Source organism: Battus philenor, unplaced genomic scaffold, assembly GCF_028537555.1.
Source record: "Battus philenor isolate CCGP_79_NKW_IND1 unplaced genomic scaffold, ilBatPhil1.0.hap1 SCAF_27, whole genome shotgun sequence".
NCBI lineage: Eukaryota > Metazoa > Arthropoda > Insecta > Lepidoptera > Papilionidae > Battus > Battus philenor.
Window position 1 is genome coordinate 6,568,858 of NW_027181690.1, and position 20,106 is coordinate 6,588,963.

Here is a 20,106-nt window from a genome sequence, read left to right on the forward strand (position 1 = left end):
TTTTTATTTCTATTTCTTTTATTACTATCATTATTGTTATGGACCCATTGGATCAACTTTTGGCACGCTGCCGACTAAGTGTGGGTAATACGGGCCGGGGATTCCCTGCGGCAAGTCTGACGGTACATTCCCGGATTGTGGGTAAGGATGGTGTGGTGGGGCGCCCATCCATTGCGGATACCAGTAGAGACCCTGAAAATTGAAGGTAATTAGCTTTTTAAAACATTTTTTCAAGGTCGCCAACGTAGCTTAAAGAAATTCTTGTCTGAAGGCAGTGGGTGGGGTACGTCGCTCGTGCAAACCGATTGTCGAGGGGTTGAAAGTTTCTCGTGTGGCGACCACAAGCCGGTACACGCAGCGTGAGCCTCATCAGGTGGACCTATCACATAGTCGAGGTCGCGGAAAGTCGCTGGTTGCGGCAGCTTATGACCAGTCATCCTAGCGCAGTAAGCGTCTATCAGCAGACATGATGATGAGGATGAAAGTTATAACCATAAAAATATTTAACGCAAGGATCATATTGTTGTCAGTCGTCCGGCACCAAATTTGACAGAAGAATAAAAACAATGTGCTTGCCTTATTATTCCCTGTCCCTTGACAAGTGTAGCGGTACTCGTTGATAGACAGTGGATCCAAGTAGCTGATGCCGGCGATGGAACCGTAATTTGGTGGGAACATGAACCAACATCCGTCCAATGTGTCTGAAATTATGAATATAGTAAAGAGCAGGGGTGGCAGAACGATTATTTTTCGCGTCGATTGATTATTGAACTATTTCAATATTTAATTTTATATCACCTATGTCAGCTCCTGGGAAATCGAAACAAATTACTGGTGTGAATAATTATTATTATTACTCCACCATAAAATAATCGAAATACCGATCATAATTAACTAAACGGTATCTTAAGTATTATTAGGTGTGCTGTTATATACGTGTGCCATTATATCTAACTTCAATACACATATTTTGTACTTTTGTTTAAATAATTTTTATAAATATGATTTTGTATAAAATAAATCTTTTCCGTGTTTTAATGCTTATTCAATTGTGGCTCGCACTATCAAAGAGCTTGCCCACCCCTGGTATAGACACATCCTTATAAAGTGTAAAGTATATAAGAATACTTAATTATAATTCAATGATAGCAGACGATTGAATTTAAGTTGAAAGAAGCCATTATAGGAAAGCTCTATCTAATTATAGTTTCTATCAAGTATTGTTCTTTTTGCATTACACTTAAGACGTACATAAGTGATCGTTGTAAAAGATCCTAATTTTATAAATAAATTAGTAAAAGTTCCCCATTCGAGCACATACGAATCGCAATGTTAACAACGCATCTCATCTACATAGTAATAGCCCAAGCCTTGGGCCTTTTTTCCTCCGTGCGTCTGTCTAGGCAACCTGCCAGCTCGATATAAATATCTAATTTAGTACCGAACCCCGCCTTGCCAAGCTTTCCTCAGGCGCGGTACAGCGGTTTAGGTAGCATTGTACAATGTGAGAGCCGACTTTTCCGTGGAAATCTAGTAAAGGTCTAGACTAAGCGGCTTACGCCTCTTAGATAGCTTTTGTTAAACTTGTTTTATGTTTATAAAATACAATCTACAAATTGACTTTTTAGGAATAGACATGTTCTCTATCTGCTTGTTTAGACCAGTTCCATATGGAACGCATGTATTCACAAAATTTAATGCTATTCATCATACACTGCTGGAATAATAACACAAAGGGTTCCGACTATCACATGGCATATTGAATGGCACCTGGTTGGTTGCGGCGGTGTATTTAAAGACAGGTCGCATGTCAAACAAGTCGTCGTACAAAGGGAGTTGATGCCATACCGTCGTTTGGGCGCGCGGATTAACAGTTTTGCAATGTGTCTACTTTCTGAAGTGACATCTACAATTTCTACCCTATGTTAGACTTCAAATGCGCGTTTATATGTATTTTGTTAGGCAGTATATATTTATCTTATTCATATCAACTTTTTCGTTGTTTTAAAATTAAATAAGTTAATACTGAAGTCATAGAAAAGATAAATCTATATATGCATAAACCTTACATGTAATATTGGGATTGAATTCGTTAGGTGTTTCCGTGGAGACAGAGAACGCTTCCGTGGTCTGCTCGATGAACGGCGGGATTGGAGACAGACCAGTACCGGGATCTCCGGGAATTATGAATGGTCCTGAATAAAAAATTAATAAACTGTTAAATAAGTTTTAATTAATTTATTAGTTATACTTGTATCAGAATAAGCGTAATAAGAATACGAATATGATTTTAAACTATGTAAAAAAACTGCGCTTTGACAATGCGGAAATCACATAATTATATAATGCTTGGGAACTGCAGTAATATCACGTCAAACACAATTCCTTTCAAGAAAAATAATAATCTAGTTTAGAATAATAAATAATCTTGTGTTTATCTTTGGTGGTTTTAATAAAAAAATCGTTATTTCCGGCGATGTTAATTCCCCATCACGATAACTAAGCTTAAAATTATAAATAGAGTCTAAATAGATCAATCGTTAATACTTACCACCATAAAAGTTGGTATTATTCCATTCGCAGACGTGATGATCACAAACTAATGGCGAGAATTTTTCTTTTGTATAATATGTGTGGCCGTTCGGTAGAACCTACGAAATTAATTTGTTCAAATTTAAACGAGGAACTCTTTGTTTACCAACAAAACATCAAATGAAGGACAAATCGGCACTCAATGCACTAAATAAGGCATACTTAAGCCATATTTTAAGTTTATTGCAATTACTAAATAGGCTGTGGAGAGGGCTATGCATCGAGTCTAAAAGATTGAATCAAAAATGAGGAAATCCGTATACGAACGAAAACAACCGACATAATCCAGCGGAACAGCTGGTTGAAGTGGCAGTGGGTAGACCACGCAGCGCAGACAACAGATGTCTGAGTGGAGTCTTAAGACTCTGGAGTGAGACTTCTATTCCAGTTCAACAAACGCTGTGTTAAGGTCGTCGATAAATGCTAGAAGTCGCTTTCGATTGGTCCTTTTATAAATCTCTATGTAGGCTGTAGGTCTAGTGAACTTCCGACGGTTGAAATGATGATTATGATGAGGATATAATCTCTCTCTTCTGTTTTAACCCAATAGATGATTATGATGAGGATATAATCTCTCTCTTCTGTTTTAACCCAATAGACCCCCTCTGCTAATCATTGGCCAATCCCCAAAGATATCTATGGTGGGATATACTATAATTACCACGCTTGGCAAACAATTTGGCGATCGCTGTGTAATATTATAGTACGCATGGGACACTGCTGCCCATCTTCTGGACCATTGTGAGCGGTGGCAATCTTTGGTAATTAATGGACAAAGTGTGAATCACATAAGATTTCAATTCGGGTATCGAAGCCGCAACTTTCTATCGCAAGTCTCAGTCTCTTACCGCTGGGCAACCATTGCTCAATCAAAGATGAGAATATAACATTATATATTAATTAATATCGTAATATTTTATATTATTGTTCAACTTAATTTACATATCACACCACTTGCTATCTCTAATATATATAGGAAAGTATCAGTGAACGTCCTACAGATGAAATTATAATGATGAACGTAACTTATCTGATGTGATACCACGAAAATCATGTTACGATTTTTCAAAACATTGACTCTGTGAGCACAGAAAGTTCGCCATCACTACTGTTGAGTAAAACCGTGGTTTGGACTGTCACTTCATGTTTAACATGCGATTGTTGTTCATGTGGTGTGTATGTGTGCATGTGGTTCCGGATGCCGAAGTGGGCCGAACCCTAGCCTGTGAGTTTCTATAGTTGAGCTAGTATTACTACTTCTTCGAAAAGCGTTAACGCTGGGCGCAGAAGAAACTCGAGCAACGCTTTTGTAATTTATGGGAGCAACTCTGCCTGGTACGTTTCGTTATCTTGTATATACTTCCTACAGTTGCAGACTACAACAGCTGGATCTTGTCCAATTTGTTTGTTTTTAGTCTGAATTAAGGTGGAAATGTCATCTGAAAGTTCGAGTAGATATCCTTGTTTATTTATGTTTCAGTTTGGCGCGTCGTTTGTATGTTCTTATAATGGCATTATTTACCATTAAAGGGTTTGGAGGCATTACTAAGTAATACATCACTGTTATGGAAAGGTGATAGACTTATTTCTCTTTATCATTACTATAAGTGAAAATATGTGTGATGAAGTGAAATTAAGGCATAATTTCAACTATCGATAACTTCTAAAACTTTCCTCTTCTTTACGTCATATCACACAATTTTGAGGATCAGGTGCTTTTTTGAAAAATTTGTCGCACGCCATATTACGCCGTCTGTACTGGTCATCGGCGATGTGTATTGCTTCGGCTACTAAGATATCGGATCTGATCGGACCAGCGCATGGGGCTGCGACCACGATTTATTAAAACCTCTTTGTATTATGATTTAGCGTACCAATAGATAATCGTAGTGCCGGAAACGAATACCCTGGATATTAAAGTCGAGGATGAAGGAGCCGGATGTGATGATGCAAGATGCAGCGGTCAATGGCGGCAGTTTGTACATATCTGTGCCGCACTTGACGATTGCCTTGGGAAGAGTCGAGATGTCGCGTATGTGCTGCAGGTTCTTTTTGAATGGGAACCTGTGAATATATTTAATTTATTTATCTACATATTTAAACACATTTACACAACTTTGTTGTTAGACATGTCCATAAGCATATTCTGACTACGGGACCTCTTCAACAATTTCATTTTCATCAAATAAAAAATATTTACTTCCATGATATACAATATTCGTATTTTATTTATTATTCAATAACTGTGGCACCGAGTATTTTGAAAAAAGACTGAATTACAATAATTTGAAATATTTTAAAAACCACGTAATAAAAAGTTTTTTCCACGAATGAAATAAGAAAGCCGTGTTTATATCTAGAACAACTGACGACGATGTAGATAACGTTACATGGATAATTAATTTTCTAATGAAATTATGATGAAAATCAATCCAATTTGTGATTGTAACTTAATTTAAAATAAAAAAAACAGATGTATTTGACATTTCTAAGCCATATTTATAAATAAAAACATTTTAATGAATGTATGTTTCTTTGGTATATAAACCACGAAACGATTTTTTTTAAAAGATCCCTCATAAAGCCGGAGTCCCAGCTGTTGCTTCTTTTTGTCTTCGTCCCTTTTACTTGATTACCTAATGATTATAAAATTCCAGTTTAGTTGTAGTATATTACGACTCTCTTATGGCTTTTTTTGATTTATAACTTTCTTAGTGCATTATTAGCCAGTTATTTCGTTAATTGTATTTGTTTTAATTTTTTATTCACATTAATATTTTATTAATAATAATTACTAATAATAATAAAAGTCTCTTAGACTATATTGACAACAAGGTATAGGATAATGTATTGTAGTGTGTTACTAATTTTCTTGGACAGATCCCTTAATGTGACAAACAAGATATGACCGAACCTTTATAACAAAACACGACGATCACAATTAAGATACCTCTATGCCGATTATAAACCTAACAAAATATTTAAGGAATCCTTGGACTTCTTCACAACAAAGAAGTTATTTATATGTTTTTTTTTTAATAAAAAGTTTTTTTAATAAGTAGTTTTTATTATATAATCTGACATTTTGTACAGTAATCAATTATTTTCAAGAGAGTTTTTAAAAATTAAAATTATAGGTGACGTACTTTATTAACGGCCCCTATATTAAATAATTACTTACCTAAAAATACAAATACCCAAATGACATTCCAACCCATGAATATAATTGTCCATCTGGAAAACAATGGAGGGGTCTTCCTCTAAGTAATATTTATTTTCGTCCATAAAATGCACGAAGCCGAGGAAATGAAACCCACGACTCTTGCAATATGGCGCCGGTCCTCTGCCCATGTTATAAATATCGCTGTATAATTCAGAAATAAATATGTACACATTTTTGCCGCAGTAGAATTCTGAAACAATTTTTTTATTCTTTTGACATATTCTACATTGTTTTGTGAACGAAGATGTCTGTCATCATCATCATCATATCAGCTCACAGACTTCTACTGCAAGGCATAAACATCCCTGAAAGATCGCCATGACCACCGGTTTTATGCTACCCGCATCCAGCTACTTCCCGCGACATTGACCATATCTTCGGTCATTCTAGTAGGGACCTACCACGCAGCGTCTTCTAACTCGTGGTCGCAGCGACCCTCGGTTGCACAATCGTTGTATACCGCCGACTACCACTACAGACAAATAATTCTTCGAGCTACGTCGGCACCTTGGTTCTTCTAGGGACCTCATTATTTATGATTTTATCTCGCATCAAAGCCTCAAGTATAGCCCTCTCTACTTTCTCGACTTGCCAATAAAATACGAGAAAATAGACATTTAATTTTGTTTAATGTATCTTTTGTAAAGTTTAAACTTATTTAACAAATGTAAGCTGTAGTTTCCTTTATAGTGGTTTACTAAAGCAAGTCCAGCACACTAGAAACTACATATCATTGCATTACTGTTAACCCGCGAGCCCTGTACAAGTGAATTTTGATTCATCATTGAATAACTTTTTTGTATAAATACGTAACACCAAATCTATCTACATTTAATTTTAAATAAGCACTATTTTAGATATATACTTTAAATTATTGTATTGTGTTGTTTTATTTTCGTAATACGAATTATAGATTCTTCCCTTCATAAATTTAAAATAAGAATACTTTTGAAATAAATTTGAGTTTAATATTTTTGTTAAAAAAAATCATTATAATTTTTTATCATCATTTTAGCCATTGGATGTCCAATGCTTGACATAGAACTCCCCCCAAAGTTATTAATTAGACCGATTGGAGGTAACAAGGTCGTCCTTCTACGTTACGGGTGGACGTCCTTCGCTGCACTTTCACTTCGCGGTACGATCCATGGTCTTTAACTCAGAAACTTAAGACTCAGGGCATCTGTCCTGTGGCACATGTTGCTTATTTACCGCCACGTCAACTTGCTAATTCGCTGCACTATATTGGTTACTTTTATTTATCTATCTATTCTTTTTTGACTTGATCTCGTTTAAAAATGGCGGACATTGGCCTCTTTTGGCTCCTTTAACGATAGTAAATTGGCCAATGAGGACCGAAGTATTTCTATTCACTATATACCTTTTTCGAATTTGTCCATGATAGTTTTTTTCCGCACACAAAGGTTAAGTAAACTTGGTCTTACATATAACATTAATTTATTCGTATTTACCTTGACTTAAATAGAATTCCATTGGTACCGCACCCCCGGCGCCTGAGTTATACGTGGCCACTCTTTCAGTCTTAATAGCGTTGTGATTGTCGTACATGGTCAACATGTTGTCTATTGCATCCTCTAAAGCAATTAGTAACACCTGCAATATTTATTGTCTTTCTATGTAACATACATGTAATCGTTATAGACATACCTTCTATGGTTTTCTGGTGTAGTTATATTAAACACTAAAAATAACATATTTTAATCTTTTCCTTCATTCACACATATAACACACGAAGGATATTTCAGAATAATGCCTTGTGCTGGTTACCGACGTCTGTCGGTAGTTCATCTAGTGGGTGTCTACCCCACTAGATGAACTAACGATATAGTTATGATCGCTGAAAGTCGCAGGATGCGGGCAGCGTATGACCGACCATCTTGGCTTTCTGTGGGAGAGGTTAATGCCTTGCCGTGGACTTCTATCGGCTAAAAAGAGGAAGAAGAGATAGATGAGAAGCACGTCCTTTCCTGAAGCGCCCTGATCTGACAAGAGCTTACAACAAATTCAGACAGTTTTATTTTTGTGATATCTTTAAGAATATCCTTACATTAGTAAAGAAATTAGTTATATAGCATTATTGTGATTAAAAATACTTTACATTTTAATAGGGTTTATTATTTAAGGTGAAACTTAACCGTAATCTTCTTACCGAACTCACTTCTGTTATATTGCTCTTATAAGTAAACTTTTACTGTAACCAGATGACACCTTTACCGTCGGTTGCTAATATATCTATAGTCTATATAATTATAAATTAGTCATGTTACCTTTAACTCTTTGATATGCAGATTAATGAAACGTCCTAAATGATCGGTCGCGATGTGTATGTGCTCGTTGATGATGTACTGAAATAAACATTTATAAAGATCAGGATATGTTTCAAAGAAATTTACGAGCACACACTTTAAACTCTTTGGTTACTCCAAATGCATAGAATTTAAATTGACCTCCCACTTCCATTAAGAAATAAGTTTACGTATTATAATAGTTATATTTAAATATACAAAATGTTTGGCTTAAGAAACAGGTTGCAGCAGAAAACTCAACTCACACCAACTGGAAACTTTTGAATCCTTGTCACTTCTTCTATTGGTCAGGGTTATTAACCTGAACTGGACTGCAATCTGGGATGATACGTAGTCCCATGGGTGCGTAATAACAACGCCAAAAGCATGGCCTTTCAAACACGCTCGCCGGCGAGTAAGGTAAGTTTTTAGAATAACCTAACCTTACTTGACAGTAAGGTGTTCATATATACTTACACAAACAAACATACTTTTCACAGAACACTAAGGATTATTTATTCTACACAATTCCACATAGCACTTAGATGGTGTTTCTTAAAGCTTCCGGTAGGGGAACTGTAAATTTAACCTTCTCCATAACGCTAAGGTGTAATTCTTCCTCACACATCTACATAACTATTATCCACATAATTTAAGGGAACTACCATCCAAGTGCTTTGTAAATTATCACAAGCTGAACCGCCACTTTTTATCTTTTAACATTACATATTGGGTGATCAATATAAATAATGCCACAAAGACGCAATGAACCATGTAAATATTAACTTTATTTTGAGACATCACTTAAATAAGAACTAACCTGATCCGGGGCCCGTTTTATTTTCATCATTTCTATCTGATAGTGCGCGAGGTGATCGAGCTTGTCAGTAGGGTCGTGACCGTATATCTCGTACGCGTCGATGATCATGCCCAGAGTTAAATTTTCATTCGGCTCTTGGCAACATGGATGATTCTTTACTAAGTAGGCATTCTAAAAATATTAAACTGTATGTTTAGACTAAACATTTTTTCATATTTTTATACATAATGTAATTATAAATTATTATTTATCGATGTAACTCGAAGATTTGTTCATCTGAAGTGACAGTAGATGGGACACATTGCTCGTGTACCAACCGTCCTTGGTTCTCGAGTGGCAATCACGACTCTATAGAAGCGACGTGGCTTGGTTATCCACTAGGTGGACCAACGACATAGTCAATTGCTTAGGAAATCGCTTTATACGAGCAGCGTAAGACCAGTCATGGTGGCGATTGACATGATGATGATTATCCACAATTTCGTTTACAGTGAACGCTTGTGTACGTCTCGATAAAGATGCCAGATCAGTGCGATTTGAGGAAAAGTAGAATCAGATTGAGCACCCATATAAAAACACACATAAACCTAAAGCTCATCTTAAAGTTCATTAGTACTTCTATAAACTACAATTATATTTACAGAAGTATTTACAACCTACAGATTAAGTTACAATTTTTTAGTTTTATATCGGTCTGGATCTCTACTATCGCCTTATGGGCATTTACAGATTCCGCAGGCTTTAGATGGCAGAGCGCGGAATGTGCTTATCTTAAACCTTATTTACGTAGCTTAGCCAAAGGCTCTCTCTGGAGACTCGGTGCGGACCGTTACGTAAACAGTAATATCATTGAAAACTAATAGAAAATTGATTTAGAAAGAGATGGTGTATATTAACCGTATAACAATATTATGTTCCGATTCGAAAGTTCCATATATCATATAAATAAATATGGACTGTTATGCCTGTTTCGGTTACCTTCTATAGTTTCGTGAAGGCATGAGGAATGTTCCCATGGAGAGAAAAATGCGAACGAAACCTCATTTTCCCTTTCCCATGCAAAGCACAGTAAATTGAGACACTCGCACCTACTAAATGTCAAACAAGAACAAAAAAAGCATGTTGGGATGTAATCGAAAACTCTCGTATATCGTTTATTATTTCTTTAAGAGCCGGCAGATGTTATGGAAAGTAGAGTTTTGAAAAATATAAGAAAAATAGTAAAAGGTCACATTCTTTACCCATACGAATAGAAAAGAAATTAATTTATAGATATATGTAATCCTAGTTTACATATAAAATATTGGACAATTAAAACCAAAAAAAAAGAAATGTGATGAAACAAAATTTATGTGAGAATGTAAATATTATAAATACTTGTTAATGTCAAGAATGTATAAACATGTTATTAGAAGTCTAGCAGTATACGAGATAAAAACACTTACTTATGTTAGTAGTCATTGTATAATATTAAATCGATAAATAAATTCATGACTCTGATTTACGTTTTAATTTTTATTATTTATTTTGGATTGCGATTTGCAAAAAAAAATACTGTCAATTAATATATCATATCTCGTAAAATATACCAAATAAAAATTCCTATAATCCCGCTTTGTTCATGTGACACTATATGGTCTTCTCACTTAAAAGATTTCGACACACATTATACATATAGACCTACCTAATAAGCTATTTTTTTAATGACAATACGTTTTCTAGCTATTAAGGATGACAAAATCTTTTAACAATAAAGTAACCACAACACATTTTTTAGACTCTTCTCGGATCAAAGATTGTAGCATTCGTAAATTTAGGTCGAATCCCGTCATAGAAAAATTCAATCTGTAGTTTCTATCATATGGTGCTATTCTGGCATTCTTCTAATGACATACACAAGTGAAAACTCTAAATTATATGTATTATAATGTAAATAAATTAATTAAAATATATCTATAACTTTTTCTCACCGATATAGTGTAAAAATTTAATAATAAAAAATTTAAAAACCAAATTTCACTTCGTCTACCCATGGTCGGGCAAATTTTAACATTACATAAACGTCGTAAAACCCATAGCACTAACGATCAATTTGTTATAATTGCAGTTAGCGTTGTAGAATTCATTTAAATAAGTGAACCATAAAATATTCACTATTTCCGTAAAAAAATAACACGTACAATTATTAGGATATGCAAGTATTTAACGACTTTTATCCATCAAATAGATTATGAACCAGGAAGCGTTGGCATCATTTATTAACTCTCTTTATTGTACTGGACTTAATGACTTATATGCACTCTCTACCAGTCAACCAAGAGTGGTGCAGAGATAACAAGTAGGCAGGTGTGTAAATATGATAGAGAAAAAATAAAAATCATATGCTCGTAATAAATATATATATATATATATATATATATATATATATAATAGGAAAAGGAATTATTCATGATGATCAGCAGGTCAGCCGACAAACACCCACTGCAAAGCCTTCTCCAAAGATCGCCACATTTATCGCTTTTGCGCCACTCGCATCCAGCAATTTACCGCAAACTTGAGAATGTATATGCGAGTGGTCGTTATAAGAGAACTTTTCAAACGATCCTCAGCTGAGCCCCGCCTCGCCCGCACAAAGAAAAAGATGTAAGTTGTGAAGGAAATAAGAATAATGAATGAAAAAATTTGTGAAGAATGAAACAACGAAAAAAAAAATTATAAATGCAAAATGTAACTTTGCCAAATAAATTTCCTGCTCTATCTAAGACAGGGGAACGGGAGGCCCCAAATGTGGGGCGAAAAATGATCAAAGAAACCTCGACTTTGTAGCTATAAATCTAATTTTTTTTATATTATAGGCAAGATATGAACTATAAACATTTTTTGTAAATCAACTAATTCACAAAAACGTATTTATATATATATATTTGTGTGTGTGTGTATGTATGTATCTGTAAGTGAACGTTCAGAAATGTCTTAACTTATTGCAACTACGATTTAAGAAATGTACCAAAGAAAAACCTTTTGAGTATGACAGAAGGTATAGTTTATCATTACTTATACAGGATATAACACGACCAATAGATTAAACATGGACCAAGGGTGTTCAATACCTATCTACTTCACCTTTATGTATTTTCGTATACTATATGCGGTATAAATATATACAGAAATTTAATAAAACGAGCCGGCAGGCGCCTCTCTAGGCGGACGGATGACGTACAGGTCGCGAAAAGTCGCTGGTTGCGGGCGGCGCAAGATCGGTCATCAAGGCGATCGAATCATGTTGACAGAGCCTTATGCCTTGGAGTGGGAGTCTATCGGCTAAAAAAAGGGACGGTATTAGGTATAACAAATTTCTCTAGTAATATAAGGCTTAAAATTTAAATCTTTAATCTCAGTAAAAGACTGCTGGGAACTAAACCGTTCATTAATTTCGCGAAGTGGTGATGTAAATGTACGATGCTTTATTATCTTATAGTGTCTTATTTACAATTAATTTAACATCGATTATTTGTTTTATTATATTTTTTTATTATTAAAAGCGCCTTTTAATTATAAATATTTTATGTCATTTACCAACGTTTAGCTACAAGAAATAGTTATGACCAGGCCTCAGTTCATAATAATAACATAATATATTTAAGTTTGTAAAATAATACTTTTTTAATCTTTCAAAAATATATTGTTTAGCTGTTGCAATGCCTAATCAATTGATGATGAATGGTATACAATTTTAAAAATATATACTTTAAAGTTGATTTGCCGAAATTTTTATTCAAAGATTGATAAGAAAAGTAGGAGAGATTTGTGTATCATGTGTAATTAATTTGTTGCTTGAGTTGACCTAGGAAATTGACAAGATATAATAACAAATACCCTACATACGGCTGTTACGGGCCATGTTATTGTGCCAAGAAAGAAAATTTGTTACGCCCTATCGATCGACTCTCCGCGCAGCATTTCCGCGCCGACCGGGCCTCAGAGGTCCTCCCGCAAAACCAATTCTCTTCCGAGCAAGCGTCACATTAAAGAAAACCATTTTAAAATGTTAAAACACCATAACTACATTTAAAAATCCAAAAATAGTAACAGATATCGTAGTTCAGATATGTGTGACAGCATTTTAAAGAAAAATGACGGGCACGGTTGAAAAAATAATGTAATACTATTTAAAACGGTGATAGTGAAAAGAAGTCTTCCAAAATTAGATTTAATATTTGTTATAGTTAATGTAATAGTTATATTATAGTGTTATATGAAATCAATGTCTTCCGATTGAGTCAATTTAAAAAAAAAAGTTTAATATTGTACATTAAGATATACTATAATTATTCAAAGAATTGAGAATAACGAAAAATAATATAAAAAAGAAAAATGATGAATCTCGGGCGTATTAGGATGCCTCCGTTGAAGAATGTTCTGGACGTAGCCATGCAAACAGTTAGACAGCAGATTCCCGATAAAAATGGACAATCTTCTCGACCGCCGCAAAATGTTCGATTCGCAAATCTCGGTAAGTAGATAACTTCTTTATATTTTACGTAAATTTGACACACTTCTATCATCTGTACAAAATTAGAACAAAAAATATCTTCTAATTTACATCGTTAATAAATTTAATCTCATTTACTTAATGTAAAAGCTAAAAAATTGCTAATTTCTTAGATTATCGAAGAGATATATGCTATAAAAGGTTGCATATTTCTTAATAATAAATAGCCAGAAGTATCAAGTTCGTAAAATCATTATCCATTATATCTTATTGAAATAGTTTTGATGTTACTATTAAATTAATAGAGCTTAACCACTGCTGCTTTTTCTTTAATCAAATATTGAAAAAGAATATTTAAAAAAAAATTGAAAAAGAAAAAATTTTTCTATTGTGTTCTCGTAAATATGTATTAATATAGACCAAAACAAAGAACTTGGAATCCATTAGTAATGGAGATATAAAATTTGAAAGGAATGATAATATCATAAATCACGCTCTTGTATAAAAAACTCAAAATATTTTAAATGAAAATTTTCGAATACTTTCCTTTGTGATTGAAATATAATATAAATATATACAACGCAAGAATAAAGAATGATTTAAACAAAAGAATCCAAAAAATATGCAATACGGTTTATTGGCATTGTATATTGCTGCATTTAACTGTTTTTTACTTAAAATGTATTTCATTTTTCTTTTTATTTAATTTAAAATATTGATCAATCTATATCTATCCACTGCTGGGTACAGGCATTTAATGCTTAATGCAGTTTTCATCTGCACAAATAGGACGGTCAATAGTCAGTGGAAATAAAGTGGTTTTTTTATATTATATAAGTATTAAATGCAACTTTTAATTTATTTTTCCTATGTATGTTTTTACTACAGTCCTCTGTCATAGTAAAAGACGAACAAGTTTGTCGAAGAAATTTAAAAAATCTATTACATATTAATTTTAAAGAACTCTTGAGAATTTATATTTCTTTCCTAAATTTGTTTTTTTTTTAAGTTAAGCGTCACTGGAAATCTTCTTTAAGGTCTTTATATTGAATTTATATTTCTCAACATCAGATATGGGTGAAAGCTGTGAACTTTCGACTATGAATGAAACGACTTCGCCAACGTATCAGTCAACCAATCCCACCAACCCGTTTTTAAGCGGAGAGCTGCAGGCCGAGGATTCCTTTACCAGCTATCAAAACACTTATCCCCAGCAAGATGGTGCTCCACGGTATGTTCTTTTTAATTTCTTTTAAATTTTATTCCAATTAAATACACTAGCGTAAACTTCACGCTACTAATAAATCTAATAAAGATTAATCCTTTTACTCATTATATTCATGTACATCGTGCAATGATATTAATTCACATATATCTCGTTGAACGTTACATAATTATGTCTGAAGAAGGAGGTTGTTGAATAAAAGCTTTGTTTTCAAATGAAGATTTAAACAAAGAATTTATATTGAAACGAATGTATTAGAAAATAAAATACCATTAGCCCTCATCTCGCATTTAAGAAAATTGTAAATTGAATATGCACATCATCATAAGGGAGCTAAATATGATACCGGTTTCCATGAAATTGCACACTGGCATTCTTCTCGCACACAAGTGGTAACTGCAAATGATAAGTATTCACTTGTTACTAAATATAATGAGATGAATAAATGAAAATATTGTAACAGTTGACTTAAATCTATTTCATTACATAAGACAAATGTCTAAATTAAAAATAGGACAAAAGGCGTCAAAAGCATTTTAATAATTACAGAACTCAGAGCATGCAAAGTGTCGACTTTTATGCCTCGTCTGAAGAAGGTGGCTTTGAAGAAGGCGGCGGAAAACCTGGAGCCAAGATTAACGAATTTCAGGCAGCATGGAATGTCACAAACGCCATTCAGGTTAGAAACGATTTTATTTTTATTTATTTTTCTCTAAACCTTGTTATGTAACTATCATTTGTATTTATAACGCAGGGTATGTTTGTGGTGTCACTCCCTTTCGCCGTACTCCAGGGAGGCTACTGGGCCATCGCTGCCATGATCGGCATCGCCCACATCTGCTGTTATACCGGCAAGATCTTGGTGGAATGCCTCTACGAAGATGATCCAGTGTCAGGGCAACGCGTAAGAGTTCGTGATTCATACGTTTCCATTGCAAAAGAATGTTTTGGTAGAAAATACGGTGCGAGAGTGGTTAACATGGCTCAGATAATTGAGTTATTAATGACTTGTATCCTCTATGTTGTAGTCTGTGGCGATTTGATGATAGGGACTTTCCCTGATGGTTCCATCGATACACGATCTTGGATGATGTTGACGGGTATATTTCTTCTACCTCTCGCCTTTTTGAAGTCTTTGAAAAGCGTCAGTATGCTCTCTTTTTGGTGTACCATGAGCCATCTGATTATAAACGCCATTGTGCTTGGTTACTGCATTCTAAACATCGGCGATTGGGGTTGGTCTAAAGTTAAATGGAATTTGGACTTTGAAAATTTCCCGATCAGTTTAGGCGTTATCGTGTTCTCATACACGTCTCAGATCTTTTTGCCGACGTTGGAAGGTAATATGGAAGATCGTTCCAAGTTTGAATGGATGCTGAATTGGTCTCACATCGCTGCTGCCGCATTTAAGTCCATCTTCGGTTATTTATGCTTTCTGACCTTCCAAAATGACACTCAGCAAGTCATCACTAATAATTTACGTTCGGCTGGTTTCAAGGGACTCGTGAATTTTTTCCTCGTAATAAAAGCAGTACTTAGCTACCCGTTGCCTTATTACGCTGCCTGTGATTTGCTAGAACGCGCATTGTTTCGAGGGAAGCCAAAAACACTTTTCCCTACGATCTATGCATTAGATGGTGAGCTTAAAGTTTGGGGTCTAGCTTGGCGCTTGGGCGTTATAATGTTCACCGTTCTGATGGCTATCTTCATTCCTCATTTTGCGATACTCATGGGCTTCATTGGTAGTTTCACGGGAACTATGCTGAGTTTCATTTGGCCCGCGTACTTCCATCTCAAACTTAAAGGCAACCAACTAGAAAGCACTACGGTTGCTTATGACTACTTTATAATCGGTTTGGGTGTGCTTTTTGGTATAATCGGCATGTACGATTCAGGATCTGCTTTGGTGAAGGCGTTTAAGATAGGTTTGCCGTTTTAATTTGTCTTAATATTAGATCGTTGTTGAACTATTTCTAGTGTTAGGCTACTTGATTTCAAAGCATTAACATCGCGTGTTATTACAATCTATTTGTCTAGTGGAATGTGATTTAATATTGTATCTTAGTTTAGGGAATAAGAAATATAAAAAAAGTTTAATGTTCATTTACATGATGTTCGAAAAAGTCTTCCAATTTATAGTTCTATTATGTATATAAACTTATAGATTAGAAATATTATATACAAAAATATATACAAAATAATCCAATGTCTTCCAAATATCAATGTTACATTGTCCTTTGACAACGAAGTCTTCCAAATAATAATGTTATTAAAACTTTAGAAAACAATTATTGCATTGCATTAAGAAATGTTCGCGTTGCAAATAAATATATTACATTTATATAGTTGTAATTAACAATATGTAAACGTATATTAGTCGGATGGAGTATTTTAAATTTTTAGAAATATCTCTTTATGTTTTGTTATTAATAACTTTTTTGAATTTATTACATTTACATGATGACAATAATTATTTAATAATTTATGAATATAACAAAGAAAACCAAATAAAGAAGTATCTTTACTTTGGCCTCCGAAAGTAATTAAAAATGAAACATTAAAAAGGTTTTTTTAAACATTTAAACTGTAATTTTACATTTTCTTATAAAATATAATTTTACTATGACAATATTTTGAACCAAATTTTAGCTTTCGCAAGCTATTATAAATGTAATTAAAGTGTGAAATGCATTTTAATCAGCAATATACCTAAAAAAATACTGGCTATCAAAGTTTAGGCAAACATACATAATGTACTCAATATTAAAAAGTGCAGATACAATAAATAAACTTTTCGTGATAAGATAATTGATATAACTAAAAAAATATAGGAATATTATTATAATAATATGTTATTTTAAAAAGCGAAAAATATTTTAAACTTTTTGCTTTGTTTAAATTTAATATTTATTTATATAGAAACGTGACAATAATAGATTATTAATTCTACTTTAAGAATTTAATTTACTTGTACATCTTTTACTGAAAAACGCATAATGTGAAATTATAAAGGGATTATTTAATTACTGCGTGTTTTATCATATTATACTATATCTTCCTAGTTGATTAACCTAAAATATTGTTGTTGATTATATCATAAAAGTAACATATATTATAAAACATATACATCTGTCTTTATTAATATAGGAAATGGATAATAAATTTTACTGTAAAGTTACCGTTGTCAAAACTACATGAGATATCTTTTTATAGTATTTTTATTAACATCGCACCAAAATAATACTATCCATAGTATTATTTTGGTATATATTGCAAAATATGCATTTTTAAAGGCTATGTTAATATAATGTCAAAAAATCAGTTTTTATTTGACTGGCAAAGCATGTATGTAATACGTGTCATTGAGAAGAAATAAAAAGTATACCACAGTCGCAAAATATAATAAAATTTACAGATGAAAAACATTTATCTGTGTATTATAAAAGTATTTTTGACATTTAAACTTAAAGGCGACGATTTGATTCCAGCCAAACATTGCTTCGATCATAAAATCAAATACAGATAAAAATTGATAAAAATAATTTTAATGAAAAATTATTTATTTCGTGATATTTTCAAAATACTTCAATTCAGTTATTACAGTTAGGTTAATATTTTGAAACTATTTTTTTATTTGTAAACTTAACAAAAAATGTTTATTCTGTAGACAACTGTTCAGTGCTCGTATCAGATTTACAATTGTATCTTATTCTATAAAATAAATGGGCTTCCAAAACTGTGTTAATCTCCAACGGATACCGTTTTTAATGTTCTGTTCAGTAGTGCTTGTATTTGAAAAGTGTTTAGAAATGTATCCAAACGCAATAAGGTTTTATAACTATCCGCAATACGCACGTATTGTAAAATGGATTATTCTAGGTGTGTATTTTAATAAATACAAAATGTTGTTCGAAATCTGTAGTTTTATTTATATATTCCTTTTAACTTTCTGAATATTTCTTCGCAGCTAATTTGACTATGTTGGTAGGTGACAAATATATCTAGCGGGCACAGTGTCATACATCTCAATGTACATAATACTGGCATTATGATATAGTTAACGAGAACATACTGCTTTCGACTCGTTTTGTCCGTATAGTACAAGGTATCATGTTTCTTTACGCGCCTGTTGCCTTCCTGTTACGGTTTTCATAAATCATGTTGTCCCTCCTATACCGCGTCTGTTTTTAACATCTAAAGCCATGTAACATTTCGTTAGCTGAATAATTTCATTAATAGAAACAGAGATCCTAAGTCCGTCGCCCTTTGACGAGGCTGTAAAAGATAAAAAAGCAGCAGCAGCAAGCTAACTATATTGTAGGTAAATAATTTTGAAGGGCAAGCCATACAACGCGTAGAACAAATAACCACGTAAGGTACTCGATTTGAGACCACGGACCGGCAAGCGAAGCGAAAGACGCACAATCACAAGGTGAGCAGATATTTGCAAGTGCAGACTATAAGTTAGAGTAAGCAGGAGTTATTTAAAAGAGTGGAGAGTCGCACCATCGTCTCTCTTATGAGAAACGAAGAGTGACATCACATCTTTTTGAGATTTTGACAAAAAGTTATTAGTAAAAATGCAACGTAGGTCGAGTAAGAATAAGGAAAAGATAACATATTGTTAATAAGAATAAAGAAAATAGGGAAAAAATTATAAGTCCTGAAATTAAATAGAATTGTAAAAACTCAAAATGTGACATGTGATCATAAAAAAAAAATTATTTGGTACGGTGCCAAAAGGGCTTGGCGAAGGAAGAGAGGCGAGGTATAAATGGAATGTATATACTAAAAGAAAATGCTAAGTGTGGAAAATGAAGAGTAATAGGGATTGTGAAAAAGGGAAAAGGAGATGATCATGAAAAAACACAAACTGAAAAAAAAATTAATTTTAAAATTTCCTTGTTCTCAATATTACAAGAGGTACGACAGACCCCAAAAACGAGGACATTAAAAAAACTTTCGTTTATTATATTAAACCTTACCTAAAATAACTATTGCTTTTTTAATATGAAAAAGGCAATGAATTTACGGTTTACAGTCATAATAAGATGAACTTTCTAATGTCACAAATCGAACTCTGGTTCCATGATAATTTAAATCCACCAACTACGTAACAAGCGCAGCCAATTATTTCCGAAGTGCAAGGTTAACAATCGTAATAAAACAATAAATTCAAATTGGACCACCTAATTGGCGCGAATGAGTTTTGGCGCGTTTTTCGCCGGTCGCCATGCTGACAAAATGGATGCTTTCATCCACGCTTGCGTGCTTTTTATCCTATGTGTGGCTTGGGTACGGATAACGGTACGTCAAAATATATACGATCTATTACATATACATGTTAATTTGTTGCAGATCTAAACCTTTAAAAGGGGAGAATATATAGCTCACTTTTTAGCAAAAATATTTAAATCTTTATTACCTATTTTGAATCATTATGTAAAA

General features: G+C 33.5%; 2 protein-coding genes across 2 annotated transcripts; one reads left to right on the plus strand and one right to left on the minus strand.

The window, feature by feature from the left end:
* Positions 1–9,080, minus strand: LOC137925559 (uncharacterized). The gene is made up of 9 exons (XM_068769018.1): positions 8,942–9,080; positions 8,104–8,181; positions 7,288–7,429; positions 5,774–6,005; positions 4,467–4,656; positions 2,552–2,651; positions 2,070–2,195; positions 577–701; positions 1–192 (listed from the first exon to the last, which is right to left on the minus strand). The coding sequence occupies exons 1-9, from the start codon at positions 9,047–9,049 to the stop codon at positions 37–39; spliced, it is 1,257 nt and encodes a 418-aa protein (XP_068625119.1). The 5' UTR covers positions 9,050–9,080; the 3' UTR covers positions 1–36.
* A 4,235-nt stretch (positions 9,081–13,315) lies between these two features.
* On the plus strand, positions 13,316–16,597 carry VGAT (vesicular GABA transporter). Its single transcript, XM_068769089.1, has 5 exons — positions 13,316–13,454; positions 14,505–14,664; positions 15,208–15,337; positions 15,413–15,602; positions 15,687–16,597. Exons 1-5 carry the CDS (start codon positions 13,316–13,318, stop codon positions 16,595–16,597), a joined length of 1,530 nt encoding a protein of 509 aa, XP_068625190.1.
* The last annotated feature ends 3,509 nt before the right edge of the window (positions 16,598–20,106 follow it).